Source organism: Talpa europaea (assembly GCF_964194135.1).
Source record: "Talpa europaea genome assembly, chromosome: 11".
NCBI lineage: Eukaryota > Metazoa > Chordata > Mammalia > Eulipotyphla > Talpidae > Talpa > Talpa europaea.
The window spans coordinates 92,507,726-92,529,883 of record NC_140078.1 but is presented as its reverse complement, the minus strand read 5'-3'; the positions used below and the strand labels follow the sequence as shown (position 1 = coordinate 92,529,883).

General features: G+C 44.7%; 1 protein-coding gene across 1 annotated transcript in view; it reads right to left on the bottom strand.

The window, feature by feature from the left end:
• Nucleotides 1-22,158, bottom strand: part of RFTN1 (raftlin, lipid raft linker 1) — a gene marked incomplete at its 3' end in the record, with an annotated part of 152,305 nt that overhangs the window by 71,383 nt on the left and 58,764 nt on the right. The window contains exon 3 of the mRNA XM_084247812.1: nt 4,285-4,393. Coding sequence (XP_084103938.1) covers nt 4,285-4,393 — 109 coding nt within the window. The remainder of the gene's footprint in view (nt 1-4,284; nt 4,394-22,158) is intronic.

The following is a 22,158-nucleotide window of genomic DNA, read 5'->3' as shown; positions in this document are numbered from 1 at the left end:
GGATCACAACACTGCAGATGATGCAGAGATGCGGGTGGATGTCACCACATCATACCTGCCAGCGGAACCCTCCACCACCGTCCACTGGGAAGCCCACCTGCCCCTCGGCGGCCTCCATGCTACAGTCAGACTTTCAGGGTTTGTTATTAGTTTGCATCTGTCTGACCCTTTGCCCTTTTAAATTAATTTTATTTTTGCATTTCTATGTCCCTGCCCCAGGCCACCCCACTCCCTGCATCTCTGCAGGAAACATGCCTGACCCCATGAGCTCACTCGCTTTCCTGCAGTGAGAAGAGCCCGGCTTCCCAGGAGCAGTGTCCTTCTCCCTTGTCCATCCTGCTCTCCGGGCCCATAGGCGCGTTCTCGCCCTTGAGCCTTCATTCCAGGCTCCTGTTTACCCCTGAGCCCACTGTCCACCTGGTCCCTGCTTCTCCATTCCTCACTTTTCAAGAGTCTTTTTCTACACCGCCCTCTCCCAAAACCTTCCTTTGGCCACCTGGCCATGCAATTTTCCATTTCCTCTCAAACCTCGTGCCCTCTGAGCTCAGCTGCCCACCGTCGAGAGGGAGACACCACCGCCAGTGCGGCCTCTGAAACGGAAGCGCCGACCAGAGCTACTGAAAACTACACAGAAATGTTGTTCCAAACATATGAGCAACTTTCCCAAGAAGTGCCAGAGCACATAAAGTCACTGGGAAATGAACACGCAGGCTTTTCATTCTCTATCACGCTGTCTTCGGGACAGTCCTCTGGGAACCCTAAGAACAGCAAATTCCAAGGGGCCCCACAAATCCACCAGCCACGCAAGACGGGCTCCGGAAGCACGTGGCAGGCTGAACCCCTGTCCCGAGGGAGTAGAGACGGGGCTCCGCTCCTGCAGCTGCCTGACTCCCGTCCCCGGAGCATTTGCTTCTAGGACTTGGAAAACACATTCTCTCCAAGTCTGCCCATAAATCTGCATTTTAAGCGCTCTGCGGTCCATAATACATAATTTCCATAAAGGGCCGGTGGGATGGCGCACAGCAGGAAACCAGAGGGAAAAACCCAAGGCAGTAGCCCAGATTTAATTTGACGGGCCAAAGTGCTCCGTAAATCATTAGACCATAATGAAAGAAGAACAAAACAGAATCATCTTTATAAAGGCCCCTCTGCCCTCTGTGATGAATGAAGATGGAGAGAGGCGGCAAATTGTGGCATCTTCAGCTAATTTTTCATGCACAGATACAAATGACTATTTTTCCTGCTAGCGAAACAGAATGCAATCTCCTCTCCTTCCTTCTATCCGTGTTCTCTCTCCAAAGGTTCTGCTCATTTAAAACATGCGGTAGAAAAATAATACCAGGACATTGTTCTTATAGGGAAAAAAATCTAATCGCTCTGTGTTTTATTCCAATATGCAGAGAAGAATATGCGCTTCCCCCCATGATGGTACAATGACAAAATGAGTTAATTACCATCTCATCGTAAGACGGATCTACTTGTCAGAGGAACAGGAGCCATTATTTCACACAAAATAATGACCCAGATAAAAAGTAATGACGGCAAGCCGTAGCCGCCAGTGGCACAGCTTCATTCTGGCCTAAGTGAATGGCAATTAACAAGTGTCACGCTACATATACACATTCAATAGGAAGCGAGCTACTCATTAAATATTTGCTAAAAAATACAAATGGCTTTTAGTATATTTCTTGCCGGGAAGCTCCTGTGGTCCTTTACCTGTGTGATGACAGAAAAATTTACACATGTGTCAAATCCTGCCATCGGGGGGACTAGCTGTTGATTCTACCGAGGGGCACCCCATTCTTGTCTGTTCTCTGCATGTGGATATGGCATTTGCTCCAGAAACCACGTCCCACAACAGAGAAGAGGGACAGGGCTGGGGGGTCCTGTCCCATCTCTGAGACTCTCTTCTCCTGGTTGTCATGGCCACCAGCTGGGAAAATAAAGCCATCGCTGGCACAGACACCAGGCATGCTGGGTCCTTCCAAGTCCGGCTCTCATCCATGATAGACAGGGCAGGGGTGACTGTCGGTGCAAAATCAGCACCAGGGTTGTCCAAGGTGGGAAACTTTCCTCCACCCTGCTGACACTGACCATGAACGGGAAAGGAACAGTGGCGGGAGCGCTGGATACACGCTTGCAGACAACTTTGGGGTCAGACGTCCTCAGGGCTGAGCTGGCGTGTGAGGTGTCTCATCTGCCTGATGCAATCACTGTGCTGGTAGCCAGGACTATGGCAGGGGCAGCAGGGGCCACAGTAGGTTGGGAAGTATATGGTTTTCAACATGTCTATTAAAGGATTTTTATACAAACACCAAACCAGCCAGTGTCAATGACTAATTCTACTAAATATTGAAGGAACCCTCGGATACCAATGTACACACACACACACACACAAACACACACACACACAATATCAGTATATTTCTTCCTGGGACACTCCTGTGGTCCTCACAATCGGTGTGTGCATGGAAGGAGGAGAACAGTGGGACAGGAGTAAAAGTTAAATACAAAACTGGCTGAAGTCCTTTAGGGCACACAAACAATAACTCCTCTGTTGGATAAATGCCCACCAACACACACCATAACACACGGCATCCAAGCGTCCACTATCCAGCCTGCTGTCTCCTTCAGGCTCAACATGGGCACAAGGTTAGGGGTCAGTCATGCAGTGAGGGGGTTTGGTTAAGACAAGCGTGCCAAATGACATGTCTTGTACAAGAGCTGAGCTGAAGCATGGGCAGAGGCTCATGTCCCCATCTTTCCCACTTTCCCCTAAATATTCCAAGCATCTGAGTCTCAATTACACCCTGCTTCTCAGATCATGGCACAAATTCTACCTCTGGCCAGTTCTCATCCGATGTATTAGAATATTTGAAGTGCAGCAATCCAGAGAAGATGGCCCTATTCATAGAGACGCCTGTACAGGTTATATCAACCCCTGTGTTCTCAGGCTTACACACGTGTGAGCAAAAACCACTCTCCCTTCATTTCTTAAGTAATGAGCTAAATTTTAGCAGGATAGAAAGTCTCCATCATCCTAGTAAGATTATTTGAAATTTGTGCCTAAGAGTCCATCTGATTCCTAGTCTACCCTGCGCCCCCAAAACGGGTGGTCATTCCCAAGGCCTTGTTGGGCCCGAACAAATACTCAACCCAAGGGGAAGGCAGGGGGCAAGACAAGCAATAAAGAATTGGGGTGTTAAAAGGACAAACTAATGCTTTCCCTCTCTTGCAGAATTGTTCTCAACCCCTCCCCTCACTGCTTTAACGGCTGAGTCCTGGTCCTCTCCCCTCCCCCCTACATCCCCTCCCTCTCTTCCCAGGAGCCCCTCAGGTCCCCACCCTGTTCCAGCATAAGCCCATGGCCAAAGAATCTTCCTCGTCCTTTCGTCTCAGCTCCAGCACCTCCCGGATGCCCACACCACACTGCATCCCTGGCTCCCCAGCCGGCTCTTCCTGGGGCAGCTCATCACGCTCATTCACACTCATCACACTGTGAGGACGGGAGGGCAGGGGGCACGGCTATTTTATTCTCTGTAACCCGGCACTGAGCGCTATTTCTGGCTGAACGCTGACAGTCCATGATGGCTACTAATGAATCCACTAATTGACTGATTGGGTCTCAGGCAGACTATAATCACCCATGCAGGAGGGGGTAAGGGAGAACGAGGTAAACATTTAGCCATGAAATTAGCCCCAGTTTGGGCAAGGACATTCCTTCTGTGGTATATGTCGCTCTACTGAAACTCAAGTGGATGCTACAATCAGCAGAAAACCTCATATGGCATGAAGAGACGTTCAAAATCAGACCCATTTCTGGGCAGAAAACGAATGCCCTGTACTTAGGCAGTTTTCCCCGGTATAATCACATGCCAGTGGCCACAGGACTCTGATGTGCTCTCACACTAGGGAAGGAAGTGGGCTTGTGGAAATTAAGACCCACAGGACAAGTAGAAGGTGGGATTTAGGGGGTTCATACCACCTTAAGCTTTTGAGAACAGCCCTGGCAGTGGGCGGGAAGGCCCGTAGCTATTAATACCATACAAGCCTTAAAAGACAGAGTCCGGAGTCCCACCAGCCTGGGAGGCAGTGGGAACACCTGGTTCCAGAGTCAATTCCAGTGCAAGCGATATGTGGGAGGGGGCTGCTCAAGGCCCTCCGGCCAGAGGAGGCGCTGCCTCCCGCCCAGGCCTGTGGAGTGGGGTGATCTGTCCTGTTCACTCAGGAGAAAGCTCTACAAACCCATTCAATCATTCAGTCCCATCTGACTGCAGGGCTCACCTCCTTAACAAACTCTGGGATGATTTTCTGGCCTGCCAGGAGGCTCAAGGAGGAAGAGCAATCGAGTTCCAAGATATAGCCTTCATTGTGAAGATCAGTTTTCTGAGATCTGAAGAGAGGAGAAAAAGCAGATACACACAAGTTAACATTGCATAATACACACACAAAAAAAAAATCATTGGTGTTTAATGGAACCCTAATTCTTTCCTGAAAGTAAGTGCCAAAAAATGTCCTGCTGGAAATTAATTTTATGGTAAACAACTCAAGTAATACCAGGAAATTTGCATCATGGAGAGACCTCCTAGACATACCAGCAGTTAAAACACATCAGTATAAAATGAGAGGTTTGGCACAACATGGCTTATACATTAAACCACTCACATACATTCACACATACACACTCACATACCCCTTACTCACACACACACACTCATATATCCCTCCCTCACACCAGACACACACACGCACAAACACACATACTCCAATAATGAAGATATCCCACTGGTTTCGATTTGCCTGGACAGAGAAAAAGAACCAGCAAAACACACACCAAACCACACAGCAATTACCTCTGGGGACAGAGGGGGAGAGGGTCTGTGTAGGAACCATTTTTGTGGGGGATGGGGTGGTGTCCCAAGGTGACTTACACTGTATCTCTCATTGTATTTCACTTTCTCTGAAGAGATTATATCCCTACATGACTTTGAACACTAATAATTAATTTTTAAAAGACTTTAAAGGGGTCAACATGCACAGAGACCAACCCTATAAAACCTATCAAAATGAAAGATGCATTAAAAAACAAAAAAAGGGGGCTCCCTGGTGGCGCAGTGGTTGAGTGCTGGGTTGCGAAGCTGCCCGCGGCCTGTACAGCGCCGGTTCAATCCCCGGCCGCTGGGCGAGGGTTCCACATGGCGTGCAGACCTCTCCTGCCGCCCGCTGCTCCCCTCAGCAGTGTATTTCGCTCCTTCTGCCTGCTCTGCTCCCCGCTCTGGCTCTGGTGAATTCTCTCACCCTCCCGTGCTTCTGACTGTACCCAGTGCTTGTATAAATAAATAAATAAATATTCAAAAACAAAACAAAACAAAAATAGTTAAAATAAATAAATTTTGATCTACAAAAAAATGTATAAGCCAACTTGAGGAGAATTCTGGGAAAAGAGTGGATGTAAAGGGCTGTCTGAGGTGAACACAGTCTGAGCTGGGATGTGCCACCTCTTGTGTGGGTGTGGGAGGCTCTCCCCTCCCCACAGCACTGTGACCAGCCAGGAGACCCAGAGGCAAATGGTCTCAGAAGGACATTCCACCACTTTGTGCTGTTCCTGTGAGGGGTTCCCGTAGGACACCAACACGGGCCTGAGGAAATTCTGGCAGCTATGGGGCTGTGAGAATGTGTAGGTGACCCACTGGCTGAGTCAGGTGTCTGACAAGAGGAAGCACGGTTGCAGTTAAGGGTCCACAGGCCAGTCTCTCTTCTGGGGGCTATTCCTCAGACTTAGGGGCCAGGGCCCTGGGCTCTGTCCAGGACTCACACCACAACACAGCCCCCCTCCACTGGGGAGGGCTGAGCAGGCCCTGCCAGGCACCTATGAATATCTCTACCAGGGATGGTTCTGCCAGTCCCTCCGTGAGCTTGCTCTAGCCAGAAAATTCTTAAAGTTTCACACTGAACTATTGAGACACACATATTTTTTAAATGAATTTCTAAGACTCTTTTATATCATGAAAAGCAATTTATGCTACCATGAACCATCTGGGTATGATTTACATGAAATTCAAAAGTGAAAAATTAAAGAGGATTTGGTTCTCCCCAGGTGTGTAATTTTGACGGGGTAAGCATGCTTTAATTTCATCTCTCCTTCCAACACATCCTTTCAGGAGTAGGGACTGAGTCATGTGTTTTTGAATTTTTTAACTGCTTTCAACTGGTCAAGATGGAGTAAACTAATTATAAACAAATAAACCAGTGCTAAACCCCAGTCTTCTTGCCTCAAAACTTCACCAGAAAAAGCAAAGGGAGAGATAAAAACAAACCCTAGAAATCTGACTGTCGATTTGAGGTCACCAGAAGGGGATGAAAGAGGTGGGGGTAAAGGGAGCAGAGTCTTGATGGCCTAGGGGAGAGGACCGACCAGCGGTGCCTTGGTGGTGGGTGTGATGTGAACCAATGTTACCTCAATAAATAGAGTTAAAAAGAAAACTTTCCCAGAGACTAGACTCATGTTTTCATTTTGTCACCATGTTTTCACTCCCCCCTACCCCTAACAAAGAGATATTAATAAGAACTAAAGCAGAAGATTCCAGACTTCTGAAAGAAAAGACTTGGTCAAGACATATCGCTATAAGTACATCATCGTGTGGGAGCTCAAACAATAAAGACAGGGATGGGTGAAAGAGAGTTCTCAAATGCGAAATCCCAGCTGTGCTGTCCCATGGAGACTACTGCCAGACTGTGTGAGATTATTCATAAGTGCCCACTGAGATTTTAAATGGTTAGGTTGAAAAGGAGTAATCATTTTACATAAGTGAACACTGTATCCAGTAAGATGCCCATAAAACACATGGAGGGAAGATGAATCTGTCTAGAAGCAACTTAAGAGTCCAGACTCATAAGAAATAATCATTAGTACAAGTTTGAATAACTACCACCTTTGGTTCTGGAATAAGAAGTCCTAGGCGAAGGAAGGCAGCTCTGGTTCATTTCATCAGATAATTAGCTCAGTTACATCTGAACTGAAAGGAGCACAAAAGATCAACAAAAATGGGCATTATTACAAATTTTCTAGATGAACCATGAAAAAATCACATCTCGGTCTATGGTCTCTTGGAAGAGCTCCAATGCATATTGGGGAAATAAATGAGATTCCTCCTCCCCTTTAAGAACTACTTATCCATTTTTAAATGAAAGGACTGTAGCACTGACGAATGATTGAAAGGGAGAGAAAGTGGTAAAGACCCCTGAATCCTCTGAAGACAGAGCTGGCTGCTTGATTGTTGAAGTTTGCACTCCATGAGGATGCAGGGTGAGAGCTGGGTGAAGGCACAGTCACATAAGAGGCCCTCTCCCTGCTACCAATCCTATAAAAAACATCATCAAATCCACAGCAGCGCTTACCTATAAATAAGGCTGCCTGTAGGAGTTTTGGGGGTATGGGATGTGGGGTAGTAAACATGGCTACTGTGGTGAATATACCCTAAGGTGACCCCTCTCCCCCCGGGATCTCTACCTCCTAGAGTTCATGCTTTTGCACATGCCTCCCCTGGGTGGGACAGGAACAATGACTACTTTACACTCTAAGATTCCAGCTTCATACACTATAGCTAGAGACTCCCCTGGCCAATGGCCACAAGAATAAGGGATCTCAGTTCTACAGCTGCAAAGAGATGGATTTGGCCAAATGCAAAGCAAGAATGGAAGCAGATCTTTCCTCAGTTGAGCTTCTGGTGAGACCACAACCCCATGGCCTGATGAAATGGGGGCAGAGAACTCACATAAGCTACTGAAATTGAGGCAATAAATGGATATTGTTCTAAGGCACCACATTTGTGGGAATTTAATACAGAGTGGGGAATTTAATACAGAGTATAGAAAATTAATACAGTTACTGAGAAAGGAGACAAGGCAGCTATAAACTCAGAACAAGCCTCTCAGTGGTGGCTGGACCCATAAGATGCAGTCAGACACCTGAAACCAGCTTCTATCAGGCAGTCAGTGTTCCAGCCCCTGCAGTCAAGGATAGACAAACATCCCCTAGAAGAGGCCTAGGAGCTGCAAGGAACTACAGTAGAAGGGAACAGACCATCCACAATCAAGCAAGTTCCCAAAGAAGCAGCAGTAACTGGAACTCCCCAAATTTGTCACCCTCCTGGGAAGGAGGGAAAATACCACTTATGATTTCCCAAAGGCCACATCCTTGCTTCATCCTGGAAAAACATATGGGAAACCACCAAACTTCCCCTGAAAGCCCAGATGGCTTCCACTTCTGGAAAGGACAAGATTTGGATTTAAACAGAAAGACAAGAGAGGGAACAGAATGCATTCCTGGAGATGAAGTTAACTGCCAGCAAAAGCCTCCCTCACGTGGAAAGGAACACCAAATACTCTGAGATTAAATGCAGGCGCTCTGGGAAAAGCATTGTGAACAGTGAAACGTGCTCCCCCACTTTCCTGCTTATTCCACTCTATAATTTCCTCTAGATTTATTTATTTATTTTTTTAGATTTAATTTTTTGGAATATTTATTATTATTTATTTTTATACAAGAACTGGGGTACAGGCTAGAGGTGCGAGCATTCACCAGAGACAGAGTGGGAAACAGAACAGGCAGATGGACCGAAGTACACTGCTGAGGGGAGCAGTGGGTGAGACAGGAGAGGTCTGCCCCACCATGTGGGAATCTTCCTAGCCGGCTGGGAATCAAATCGGTGCTGCAGAGGCTGCAGACACCTTCACAGCGCTGCATTCAACCGGCTGTGCCACCAGAGAGGCCCTCCTCTAGATTTATTGATTAAAGGTTGCAGGTTCTGGAGCTAAGAAGACATGGGTCATTAACTGGTTATGTGCCTATGGCTCTTTATTTAAACTTTCTATGTCTGTCAAATGGGAATGTTCTGAATAACTACCTCATAGCATTACTGTAAAGACTACATAAGACAAATGCCCATCATGCCCTCAGCCCAGAGTGTGGCAAGGATTTTGGGCTCAACAATTATTGGCTGCTGCTGATCTATTACTGTCATCTGTGAGTTTATTCTCTCCCTTTCTAGTGCTCTTCACAGTTCATCATTGCTCATTCACTCCACGAAGCCAAACACATTACTACTATGTGCCACACACTATTCTTTGCATAAATCCAACAGCAGTGGCAAAATCCTGCCCTCGTGACACTTATAATCTGGTGGCGAGGGGCCAACAATAAACAATAAACATACAAGAGTATATAATAATGGTTAACTTTAAAGAAAAAAGAAATAGAGCATGGTACAGAGAATGGGGGGCGGGCCTGTAGTTTAATATAGTTGGTCAGTGAGGCCTCATTGAGAAGGTGACGTTTAGAATAAAGATCTATAGGAGGTGAGAGATTTGGCCAGGCTGGTCTCCAGGATAAAAGCTTCCAGGCAGAGGGAACAGCCAATGCAAAAGCCCTAAGCTGAGCTCATGCAGAGTGGGGCTGGAGCTCAGTGCACAAAGGGCAGGGGAGGAAGAAATGAAAAGCCAGAGAGCTGATGGGGAGCCAGACAACTCAGACCCCGCAGACCACAGTGAAGACTGTGGTATGAATGAGAGGCAAAGCCCTAAGAGGGTGTTAACAGAGAAGTTCTACCTTGGAAGCACTTGGGGGCTGGCACAGATTCTGACCTAATGGGCGTAAGTAAGGCCTGGGGAAAGGGACTTTTGAAACTGCCAAGTGATGCTACTGAGCGGAGCAATGGACCGAAGCCTTGGTAGGGGGTGCTGTATCCGCCACCAGCATGGAGATTCTCCCAGGAGATAAGAGAGAGAAAAAACACAGAAACAACAATTTGAAGAGACCAATCATATCCTAGGACTTGAAGACAACACCTCTATTTTTAAAATGAGAACAAACTTTCTAGATTGTTTTTTCCCCTTTGGTCAAAAAATATTCTCTTTCACTGATTGCGGCTTTGAGTTTGCCAGCCTTGGTTTGACCTTTATCCTCAGAAAAAGACAAACCTCCAAGAAAAAGGAACAGAAATAAAGGCAGTATCTCTATTTCTCTTTCGGTCAGAAAAACTCAAAAGTATTTCAAACTTTTTCATTTCCTCACTTTGAAAAAATTTTTTATTGTGGTAAAATATACCTGACTCAGGATTTAGCATTTGAACCATTTCTAAGCATGTAGTTCAGTATCATTGAAGCACCTCCTCCATGGAGTGCATCCATTCCCTCTCTCGGTCTCCAGAACCTTCTCATCAGCCCTCACGGTCTGTGCTCATTAGGCCCCTTACCAATGGGACTTGGGCCCAAGCCAATAAGCACAAAAAAATGTTAAATATTTGTCAAACACACACATTTAGATACTCAGTATTTGTGCACAAACCTTTTCTGACTGCAGGCTGAAGAGCCGGGAGCCCATGTGCTAAAATACCTCAGATGTCAACACTATTGGCCACAGATGTCAGTGCTGCTTAAGCTCATAATAAAAGGCCACCTATTCTGTGTCACACTGACCTCATTACTCACACACAAACCTCAATATTCATAAAGACTGCAAACCCAGAGCTGTGCCTGTATAAGCATCCCGATGCTGAGGGTTGTGTGGCCACCCACGCACCCCCCCCCCCACACCCCACGGCTCCCACCTCCCCACAGCCCCAGGGTCAGAAGGTCAAACCAGGGTGGCAAATTCAAAGGCCCACAATCAGTGAAAGAGGATATTTTTGACCAAAGGGGGAAAAAAAAATCTAGAAACTTTGTTTTCATTAAAAAAATACAGGCATTGTCTTCAAGTCTAATAAGAGGAAGGTCCACTGCTATTTTGCCTCATATACAGTCTTATCAGACTCCCTTTCAATGTTCCCATTTCTGCAGAAACTTGTCTTCATGAGAAAAGTCACAACAGTGATGTCAAATACTAGTCCTGGCACTGCAGTACTGGGGACAAGACTGGGATATGGAGAAACATGTACACTGGGTAGTTTGTATCCCACTTCATTAGTAGGAACTCCAGTTCAGGGCCCCCAAATCTTCTCATTGTTTCAAAGAAATCATTCATGTTTTTGCGTTGGGCATACTGCCAATTTTTGGCTCTCAATGAAGTGTTTTACCATTATGTAGGCCAACATGGATGGGACTAAATCTGGCAATCAGCCATCTGGGTACACACACCAAGTTCCAGGCTGAGCCGCAGAAGGCAGGATGTCAGGGAAGAGGCAAGAATGAAGACCTGCTCTGACTGGATCATCAGCAGAACTAACCCATAAACCCAGCCCTGATATTTCATTCCTGGTGATGACGCATCAGATTCTTTTCCTGGGTACTCCCCCTACCCATGCAAACACGGCCAGTGCATTCCCCACCCAAATCTGCTCTCACAGTGGCGGGAGGTATGACTCTTTTCTAAGCCATTAAAAGAATATTTTTCAAACAAATACTGTACCACTTATGAATGTTTTAAATATTCAAAAGATGGCAGGCTAAACGGCTAATCCTCAAATTATTCTGACAAATGCGAAGCAGAAAGTTGAATAACCATTTTGGTCTTGTGGGTCGATACAGAATCAGACTACTAAAAACCCAAATGTCTGTCAAAAAACTGTAATAAACTCTCCTTTAAGATAATAAACATGTGAATGAAAATCATCATACACACTCCTTTTAAGTCATAAGCATGTAACATCTCACTTCAACTCATAAATCCCTTAAATAGCTTCAAAGACCATTAGTTTAAACATCTTCTTTTTCCCAGGACACCAGGCATAGTTTGAGATCTGAAAAGGAGAAGAATGTACCATTCGTCAAAAAGTCTATTTTTGCTTCATTTAAGAATAATCAGAAAGAAATGGTGACAAACACACACTTAGATTACTAGGCACTTCTCCAAGTAGGAGAAAAAAATGACTCAATGTCAAGTGACAGAAACAAATTCTCTACCTCTGGGAAACAGGAAGGGATTTTAAGATCTTTTCCCCAGGGCAATACTAGGTTTAAATTGAAGGATCAGAAGAAAGATTTTTTTTCTTTTTCAGGAGGGTAGGAGGCAAGTTAGCTACAAATCTGAAAGAGATCTGTCAGTGGAAGGAAAGGAAGACTATTCCAGGTTCATGAGCTTATCTGGAATTAATGACAATGAAAAGATGTCTCCTTTCCTGCATCTATTCACTGTCTTCTTGACCATGAGTGCGTAGAAGGCACAGAGTTAGATCTCGACATCAAGGAACCTGGAGTCAACAAGAAGTACATCCCACAGAAACAGAGGTGTGATGAGAGTTCAGTTATTTCCAGTAACAAGGATGAGGAAAATTCTTTAAAAGCCAGAGCTTGTGAGCAGAGCCTCTGAAACCATGGGAAGATTACTCATGGAGTCCACGGGTGAAAGGACATCCCCACCACTGAGAGCTGAACCTAGTATAGCTCAAGATGGAGGAAAAGCGTAAGTTACGGGATGGAATAATAAATAGATCAGCCTGGTAAGAGACATAAAGGTGAGGGGTGCTTATCATAATTTACTGGGATCAATAAACAGGAGCCTAATGAAGGTTGGGAGCAATGAAGTGGGAATCAGCTTGAGACCTGAGCCCGTCCCTACAGGGGAGTCATAGATGGCCTTAGATAAAAGATACAGGTTTTAGGAAGATGTATGACACAGGAAGAGGGGATATTAAGACTATTTTGGGAGAGCAGAAGTGAGAGCTGAGCTATGATATTTGTAGAGATAGTGGGTGGAAGAAGAGAGATTTTAGGTATTTCTTGTCTCTGCAATTGTTGGTAGATTGGGGTGAGGGGGTTGGGTAGACAGATAAACTGCTGCTTCCCAGAGATGCCCTCAAAATAATGTGAAGCTTTCCAAAATTTTTCATAACCTCCTATTTGCAAAATGAACCAAATGTCACCCCCTCCCCCCAAAAAACGAGGCTCTTGGAATGAAAAGTTTCCCCAAAGAGTAAAGTTTAAAAAAATGCTTGAGCTGGTGGTGGGAGCAAGTCAAGAAACAAATCCTGGTGAATTTTTAGATAAAGGACCTAATATAGAGTCCAACAGGTGAGTTCTGAAGTAAGAAGAGAAAGAATAGCTCATAGGTGAGCCACTGTCCTTTCTTCTGATTTTCCCTTCTTCGTTCACCACAAATATGCACAAGAGACACTTATCACTTCTTCTCGTAATGGTTTGGGATCACCTGGAATGTTCTGGAAATGATGGGGAGATAGGCAAATGACACTCCAACTACACATTCCTCAGGGGGCTGCATGCCGCCAGGTGGATACAAGTCACCAAGGGCATCTGACCATCCAATGCTGCTATTTATTCTAGAGAAATCTTGCCACATCCTGTCTGCTGTGTTGAGTCAGGGCCAGCTCCCTACCAACCATCAGTGGCTGTGAGACACCAGGAGGCACCGCCAACCTCAGAAGACAGAAGAAAACAAACAACTTTACCCCAACAGTGCCTGTGTCATGGAGCTGTGAAAACATCTCTCCCCAACCCCCACTGAGCTTCCAAAAAGAGCAACCTGCAGGAATGGGATCTGGGACAGGGTTCTACTTTCCCTGGAATCCGCAATGCTCCTCAATTGTTTTGAATGCTATGGAGAGGGTTACTATTGGTAACAGTGTGTAATTCGTAATAGCTTATCTCAAACATCACACTGATGTTTGTGCACAGTATTTACTGGCTTAGAAAACTTACATTATCTGCACACACAAATAACAGGAATAACACACAGAAGACGCATGTTGACTTGAGTATCAGAAAGTCTCTTCTCTACCTGCTATAGGGTATATGTTCCAAATGAAGTTCGCTTGCTGTTTCCTTCTTTTCTAGATCTTTCTACCTACACCCTCTGACTGAGTTAAATATTCTATATTTTCACTGGCTACTATGTTGGCAGCTCCCCACAGGATGCTACAGAACACCCAAAAATGTGGCTAATGCAACTGAGGAAATGAATTTTTAATTTTATTTTAATCAATTTAGATTTAAATGGCTCCGTGGAGCCAAGAACTTTTAACTCTGTTTTCCAAGTTTAGTGTGCACACAGGTCACCTGGATCTTGTTAAATGCAGGTTCTGATTCCGCAGGTCTAGGTGGAACCTGGGATCTGCATTTCTAAGGAGCTCTGACACAGGTGGAGCTGGTGTATGAAGGCTACTTTGAGTAGCAGGATGGTAGCTGCTGCAGGAAACAGCAGTGTGACCGAAAAGCTTCCTGAACCAGTGGCTTCCAAACTGTTTTAGATGGCACACCCCAGTCAGGAATCAGCTCCAGAGTGCTACTATCCCGGCTTCTCCCAAAGTTACCAAACAATACCCAGAAAACAGAAGTGGTATTAAAAGTATGATAACAATAAGTTCATATTATTAATATTTGGAGGCATAATATACACTTAGAATGAGCTTCACTGTTAACAATTGTGGAAGTAAATCCACATTTCAGAATGTCTCCTTAATGCGTCCAAATTTCTTTGGTAAGATCTGAACAGGTAAGGATTATTTTTTAATACCACTAACAAAGCTCTCACGTACAGTGAAGCATGGGTCAGTGTGGCCACTTCCTCTGTGTGAGTGTGTGTGTGTGTGTGCATGTGTGTGTGTGTGTGTGAGAGAGAGAGAGAGAGAGAGAGAGAGAGAGAGAGAAGGATTTTTACATTTATATGATTGGTATTCTCTTCAATCTGCAATCACTTTATAGGAAATTTTTAAACCATATGTATCTTTCATGAGAGTTAATTTATTAAAACTACACCAAAAAAATCACAAACCCATTTTATTGAGATCTAATTGAAATGGTTCCTGAGTCCAGTCATCTTGAGGACCCCCCTACTGCATATGAACCCCTGACATATGTCCCAAGCCAGGAGCCACCTTCAACCTGAAAGCTAAATATTAGCAACATGTCATTTCTCTCCTCATTTTCAGTGGCATAATTATAAACAGAAGTCTAAGTTCTCCTACACCCCTTTGGTAACCACTGATCCAGACAGTACATGAATTTTCAGAATGGTCAAAAAGCCCTAAAATAACATTTGATTTCTGACATTAATACTGAACTCTATATTCTAGAAAACACATGGCAAAAAGTCTTCTCAAATTAGTATGTAAATGTAATTACAATTTCAGCAGGGTTTATTGGGAACTAGAGGAAATTGCTTTAGACTTTACATGGAAAAATCAATGTACAAAATTGCCACGATCCCAAACAAGATAAATAGTGCCTACCTAGATGTGACTATACACTACAAACTTAGTGTGATCCAAATAGCATGGCATTAGCACAGATCAAGAAGTAGGTCAAGAGAACAAGAAAGAACCAATACTAATAACGAGGGTATATATCTCCAAACTACAATAAAAGTGCCATTTCACTCAGTGGCAAATTTAAGTTAATGTAATAAATGCTATTGGTAAAGGGAGCTATCAGGAAGAAAATAAAGGTAAACCCCTACCTCACACCCTAACGCTAACCTAGTGGCTCTCATCTGGGGGCAGGTTTGCCTGTCTCAGCATTTTGAAATGTCTAGAGACATTTTTAATTGTCATTCTGGAGGGTGGGGGCTATTTGGGATCTAGTGATAGATATCAGGGATGGGCCAAATATTCTGCAATGCACAGGCTGCTCTCCCATACAGACTTATTTAGTCCCAATATCAATAGTTGAGAAACCATGTGGGTTGAGGACTCCTACCCTAAATGGAAGCCAACCCCTAACCCTAAAGGTAAAATTAGAGAGGAGCAGTGTTAGCAGTGGGATTCCTAAGGTGAACCCTACCTCCTCCACTCATCAAAGGTGGGATCCTGCACAACTCACTGCTCTGAGGCTTGTTTCTTCATCTTGGCTTTCAGGAATAAAGAGAATGTACATTATAGAGCAATGAGCAAAGACTCAGACCAGCAACAGCAATCAATGAAGCTGTTATGGCTATCACTACAAATAGCCATAGGCTTATATTATTTGTCATATTAAGAAGTACTTGCAAACACACAAATATCTTTCAGAAGAAAAGTGGGTGTTTTTACTCCCAGTAAGAGCCAGGTTGCTCGACATATGGGAGACTTAAGCACTAGAAGTTTGAGAATGAAAATTTCAACATGTTAGATAAGTTATAAATCCACCTTGAATAGGGGTTGTGTGCATCTCATTCTCGCTAACAAAGGTGACTGCCTTAGAAAACATAAGACACCTAGAAAATACATTTTGCTTTCGCTTTTAGGGAGCAGAGGGAATACAGCGCACTGATGGTTTTAGAACTATCATTTCACAGAAGTGTTTACTTTGGACCTTGACAAAAAACTCTGTCGAATGGAACTGTCTGGGAGGCTGTAGATGGTTTGCAACGGCGGGTCTTTGTCCTGAAACCAGTTTGGGGGTAATAGACCTCTGGTCCCACAGCCTGGCTGTTTGCAAATCACTCACAGGACGCTAGGCATTCTCTAAAGACACTTCAGTAAGCTCCAGGGCCCAAAAATTCAGAGAGGGCATATTTCTGAGCCAGAAGCCACAAGATGGAATTTCAACCCCATATTCATCACACACTCTCTCTCACCCTCCCCACACATCCCACCTAATTGTACCAGGATAGAAAATGGGAGATTGAGGATAAGGGGAACTTTCAGCTACAAAAGCGAATTCTAAAAACTCTGCAGAACACATACTAATATTGTCAGCAAATATTAACAACAAAAACAAATCATGAAGACATAATGAGAATAAATTATAATATTCTACCCATACAGGAATGAAGAAAAAGTGCTCTCAGACCCTCAGAAACAGGTGTTATATGAATATGAGTTACTAATTTGGTTTTTAAGTCTTTGTAGCCATTGTAAGTTCCAACCCATGGTGGATGAATAGGAAGCAAATGAAATTGATGTACTCCACTAAATCATATTTATAACATTTAATGGTTCCATCTTTCAAGCATTTAAAAAATTATAGAAAACAGCTAGATAGATTATGGAGATAATCATTATATCTAAATCTCAAGTACACTGAAAACACTAATAATGTACTTACATTGCTCTGAAAGTTGTTTCTCACCTGCAATGGCATTCATAGCTAAGACTGTAAAATTCAATTAGTACTCATCTTTTGCAGCTTCCATCACTGGAAATGCCCATTATATCTTTCCTTCCTTGAAAAACACACACAATCTAAGTTACCTGATTGACAGAGAAAAGACAAAAGAGCCTTTGCCAGGAATATTCAGAGTTCCTAACTTAAACATGGGCGAGCATATAAACACAAACAGCTAACACTTGGGTAAAATAATTAGCAACTAAATTACCTACATTGTGGATCTGTGGCCCTCAAAATAGCAAGTGTCACAAGAGTCCACCTGCAATGCCACAGAAGAGGTCTCCTAGGATCCCTTTATTGTTGAAAGGTTGCATATTCATGTGGGGGGGGGCGCTTTATTTATTTTATTTAAAACCAACACAGACATTTCTTGGTACGATAGCGTCTGCATACGCTTTAAGGTAAACTGGAGATTACAAAGAAATTCAGTGCAGTGCCTCTGTGTTTTGGGTACCTGCTGTCTGTTCTCTGCCATCCCAAACTACTTCTGGGGAAGATTGGAAATCACTGGTATGCTAATGCTCTGTCTCAGAGGAGAGGGAAAAAAATAAAAAATAAAATGTACGGAAAGACACAGGCAATCAAGGGCAGTTAGAAAGCAGGGGGAGATGAGCACTCACGCAAACAATGCTAGACTCTTGTTCTCTCCGCTGGGAAAAAGGCGACACTTTGGAGGGAGAGAAGGGGTGTAACAAGGCAAGCCATTTAGGGGTGTGGATTGGAAAAAAAACTCTCTTTCCCCAAGAGGATGTGCCTTTATGCCGGCATATTAGATTGGAAAGTGCAAACACAATAATTAACAGTGAATCCTGAAACTTCAACACACCAGGAATGGGTGTCACTCCGGAGTGAGATGGAAAAATAGGAGGAATAAATTAAGATAGTCTTCAGTGCGCTGGACAGCTCCGCGGGGGCCGGGGTGGCAGCCCAGGAGGGCTAATCAAGTCCTCCAAACACCTCCGCCAGCGTGAGAAAACTGATGAAGGCTGATTCCACGCCAGCAATAAGGGGTAGTTTTGAGCAGGGAACAGGGGCCCTTCCTATATCCGAAGAATCTAAAATAACAACCTCGGTGCGAAACACACACTTTATTCCCTACTCTGATATAGAGCAAGAGCTCTGCATCCGTCTTTTTCGATTCTGCTCTCTGGGAATAAGCCTACTCCTGCGGCTCCCCATCCCTGTAGCACGTCAATCACAGCCCTGCACCGGCGTTACTTTTCTGCCCCGTGTGTGAATCCGGCAATCAGCACACTCCAGGGCTGAACCCCAGCCTTGGGTGTGAGTGTTTTCTAGGGCACACCCCCGTAGGCGCTCCCACCCCCCTGTGTATTTCCTTTAATTATGAAGCCTTTTTCTGGAAGCCCTATAATTCTCCCAAGAGTTCAAGTAATTGGTAAAAATTAGACATGAACAGACATAAGGCCACTTAAAGAGGACACTTTTGACTATAATTTTGAAAAGAATTTTCATTTTAGCGCCTATATGATTTTGCACTTTCCCAATTTTGCCCTTTTCAAATGCCAAAGAAAATGTTCATGTTATCTTGTGGCTAGTGGGAAAAAAAAAAGCAATGTAAGGCATTTGTACTCCACTTAAGAGTCCATAAAGATTTTCTTCCTTTGAAGGCCATGCTTTGAATGTGTTTTAAAAAGAAAGGGAAAAAAAGAGAAGGAAAAATAAAATGTGTACCCTGTGGCAAATTACTGAGGCAATGAAAGCATTTTCTGCGGGTGTATGTGTTTGTGTGTGTAGATGTATGCGTTTGTGTGTGTGTGCATGGGTGTGCATGTTCTGCTACATGGGCCCATGCTGTGGGCACTAACAAGATGCCCAAGACAGCTCCATCTTGCAATGGATGGATGGTCCTCTGGTGAATGATGGCAGCAAAATGCCAGGGTATGGTTTTATTCCATTCCATTCAGGAAAATTCTATTAAGCAATACTTACTCAGCATGAGGCACTCTAAGAAGGTAGGGAGAGGGATCAAAGTAGGGGAGCGAAGAGCCTAAGGGACTATGGTGATGGTGCACTGGTGAGCTGGCGGTGGGAATTCTGTGGGGACTACACCAGAGAGGAGAATGCAAAGACTGTACAAAAATGAACAATGATATAAATACATATATACATATATAAACTAGAAAAAATAATAAAAAATAAAATACATTGTTGCTTAAAAAAACATAATGGGAATCCAAAGAGAGAGGAAGATTTAGCGAGGGGGACGGAGGGGGGCAGACATATAAAAACCAGAGAAGTTAGCAGCTGAAAGGGCCGATGATTAGATCCCCTGAATTAAGGGTCTTGCAGAAATCAGACGGCAGCCAGAGGGTGGGCGAGGGCTACACAATGTTATTTTGAAAGGTGAGGCAATGCTTACAGAAGAGAAATTTTCATATAAAAATTCAGATGTCTAGCTTTTCTTGGAAAAAAATATAAAGAAGTACAAGACCTGGCGACACAGGGCAACACGGGGGCCAAGTTCAGGCACTGGCTGGCCACGCCTGAGTCCCCACTCCAGGAGCCGGGCCCCGCCACATCTGACCCAAGGCCTGTTTTAGGATCAAGACATAGGCTTCTGGATTTCAGATTCCCAGCCCCAAGTGAGGGGAGAGGCTGAGCGCTGAGACTTGCTTTCCTGGAAACAAAACAGCAAAATGCCAAAAAAAAAAAAAAAAAAGTCTCTCTCTCTGCATCACTTGACACTGGGTGGCCGGAGCTGACTCACTCTGCAATCTGTGCAGCTCAGGAGACTCGGGAGCGCATCTTGCTGATGCCGTCTAAGAGCAAAAACTTCGCACACTCCAAGCATATGGTCAATTTGGAATGAAGCACCTCACTTTCAGCACAGCTCCCAATGAGCCAGTGCACCTCTCCTAAGATTTACCGGAGGCGTCTGGTATGGGAAATGAGAATCCATGGCAGCCTGAGCTCAGTTAGCAACATGGATTCACCTCAGCCCCCCAAGGCACCCCGCTGGCTCCCCCAGCTCATACTGCTCGCTCGGCTCCTGGCTGCCCTATGGACAGCTCCCACCGGACACCCTGCCACGGGCAACTGCTGCAAACACCTCAAACTGGTGTTGCTCATTCCTCAGCTATGCATCGCTGTCCCTGCCCCTCACCTCTGTGTGACCCCTCGCATCTGCACGCTCTGCAGTCCTCCTGCCGGGGACACATCCTAGATCTGGCGTTGTCTGGGAGGGCTTATGACCAGTGGCCTCTTGGTACTTCTTGGAGTGAGGAAGCCAGTCCCCAGCCTCCAGATGGACATGCCCCCTGCAGACCCAGGCTGAGGCTGAGACTGCACCCTGGCTGGCTCCCCTTCATTGCAAATCCCTACTCCTAGGCACTCCCTAAAGTGTCTCTCCATGGTCTGAAGAATCCCCCTTCCAGGTTCTGCATCTAGGAGAACCCCACCAGATACATTCCCTTCCCCAGCCTTACCCCTCCCTCTTCCAGTTAATCTCAGACAGAGTAAAAAGCTCACCCATATTTTCGTTTCTCTCTTCTTCCATGCTGTCCCTCTGCAGTTAAACGTCAAGTGCAATATTTCCTTCTATCAGACACATCTCTCACATCTATCTCTTCCTCACCTTCCTCCTACAACCTACTTTAGCGACCATCATCTCCCACCAGAACTAACATCATGTTTCCTCTGCTTCCATTTTCTTCCCCTCTTGAGCTTTTGAAAACTAGCACTTCTAAGAATAATTGCATCACTAAAACAAAACCAAACCATTGCAATGGTTCCCCATTGGCTTCAGGATAAACCTCAGACTCCTTTGTCTGAACATCAGAGACCTCATCCACTCCCTTTCCCTCTGGACCTCAAGTTCCAGTCACCCCTTATCATCTGGGGGGGCTCAGACCCCCTTGGGGCACTCCCCCTGCCTGGGAGGTCCCTCTTACTACTTGTTCCTCTGTTCAGATCCACCCACCACTCCATACATAGATCACATGCGGCCAGGAAGCCTCTCTTAGTAAAGTACTACCATTAAGAACTTAGAGATAAAAACCAGACCCCAGACTTCATATCCCAAAGAAGATAGTCAGGAGCTCTTTAGAGTCATGGTTATATAGTGAAGTTATATCACATATGTTTATCTGAGAAAAATTCAACTAAAAGGGAAGACGTTTTACCACTTAAAACTATGCCAGTTACACTACTCCACAGGCAGATGTGTCCCGGAATCCAAGTGTGAAGGGAGGCGTGGAAATCCTGTTCCCGCGGTCTCAGTTCACACACACGCCTCCCTAGGTACAAGCATCTCACCTCCCTGGGTGTGATTCTAACCACGCTCCCCGCAAACTGAACCAACCTACTTCCCTGTGGAAGCAAGAACCGCTCCCTGTTGGAAACCACAATCTGTGATCAAGTTTTGAAGGAAAACACACCTGGGACAGGTAAAGAGAGGCTCCCGTTTCACACTCATGGTAGCTAAAGAGATTTTTCAAGGGTAGTTTGATTAAATACATTTTCCACCTTCTACATGCGTTCCAGAGTCCCCTCTGCATTAGCGGCAGCCCCTCTCTGCGTCCCACCCACCCCGATCCCACCCTATGTCAACAGAGTCCACAAATGTCCCAGTTCCCTGGACTGTACCAGACATTATTGAGGGTCCTGAACCCAAATGGCTTCAGCCCATTAGTGATGAAAAACACACCAACGACACCCTCCATCAGCTCTATGTGTGAATGATGACAATTCAACGATGAAAAATGGAACAACACAATGCATTTCTGCACTTATGTCTACAACCACAAAACGACCTAGAATTAAATCCACACCACGAAACATCAGAAGTGACATTTTAATAACTGACTTCTCTTAGCCATCAAGTTTTGAGATCTTTGAGATCTTTAGCAAATTGTTCTAAAGAAAAGTGCCCAGGAAAAAAAAAATGAAGGACAACTTAACTGTACTTAGAATTCAGAGTGAGTGCAACTCTATAGTCTGTTAAAAATCACTAAATGTTCCAAAGAAAGTGTTGAGAGAAGGAAGAAAAACTCTCTTTTTACTTATTCACTAAGTATCTCATATTCTGCTATTCATCCTGGAGTCAGTTTTCAAAGTAACTGACTTTGACTAAATGCAACACACTTAAGATTGAGAACAATT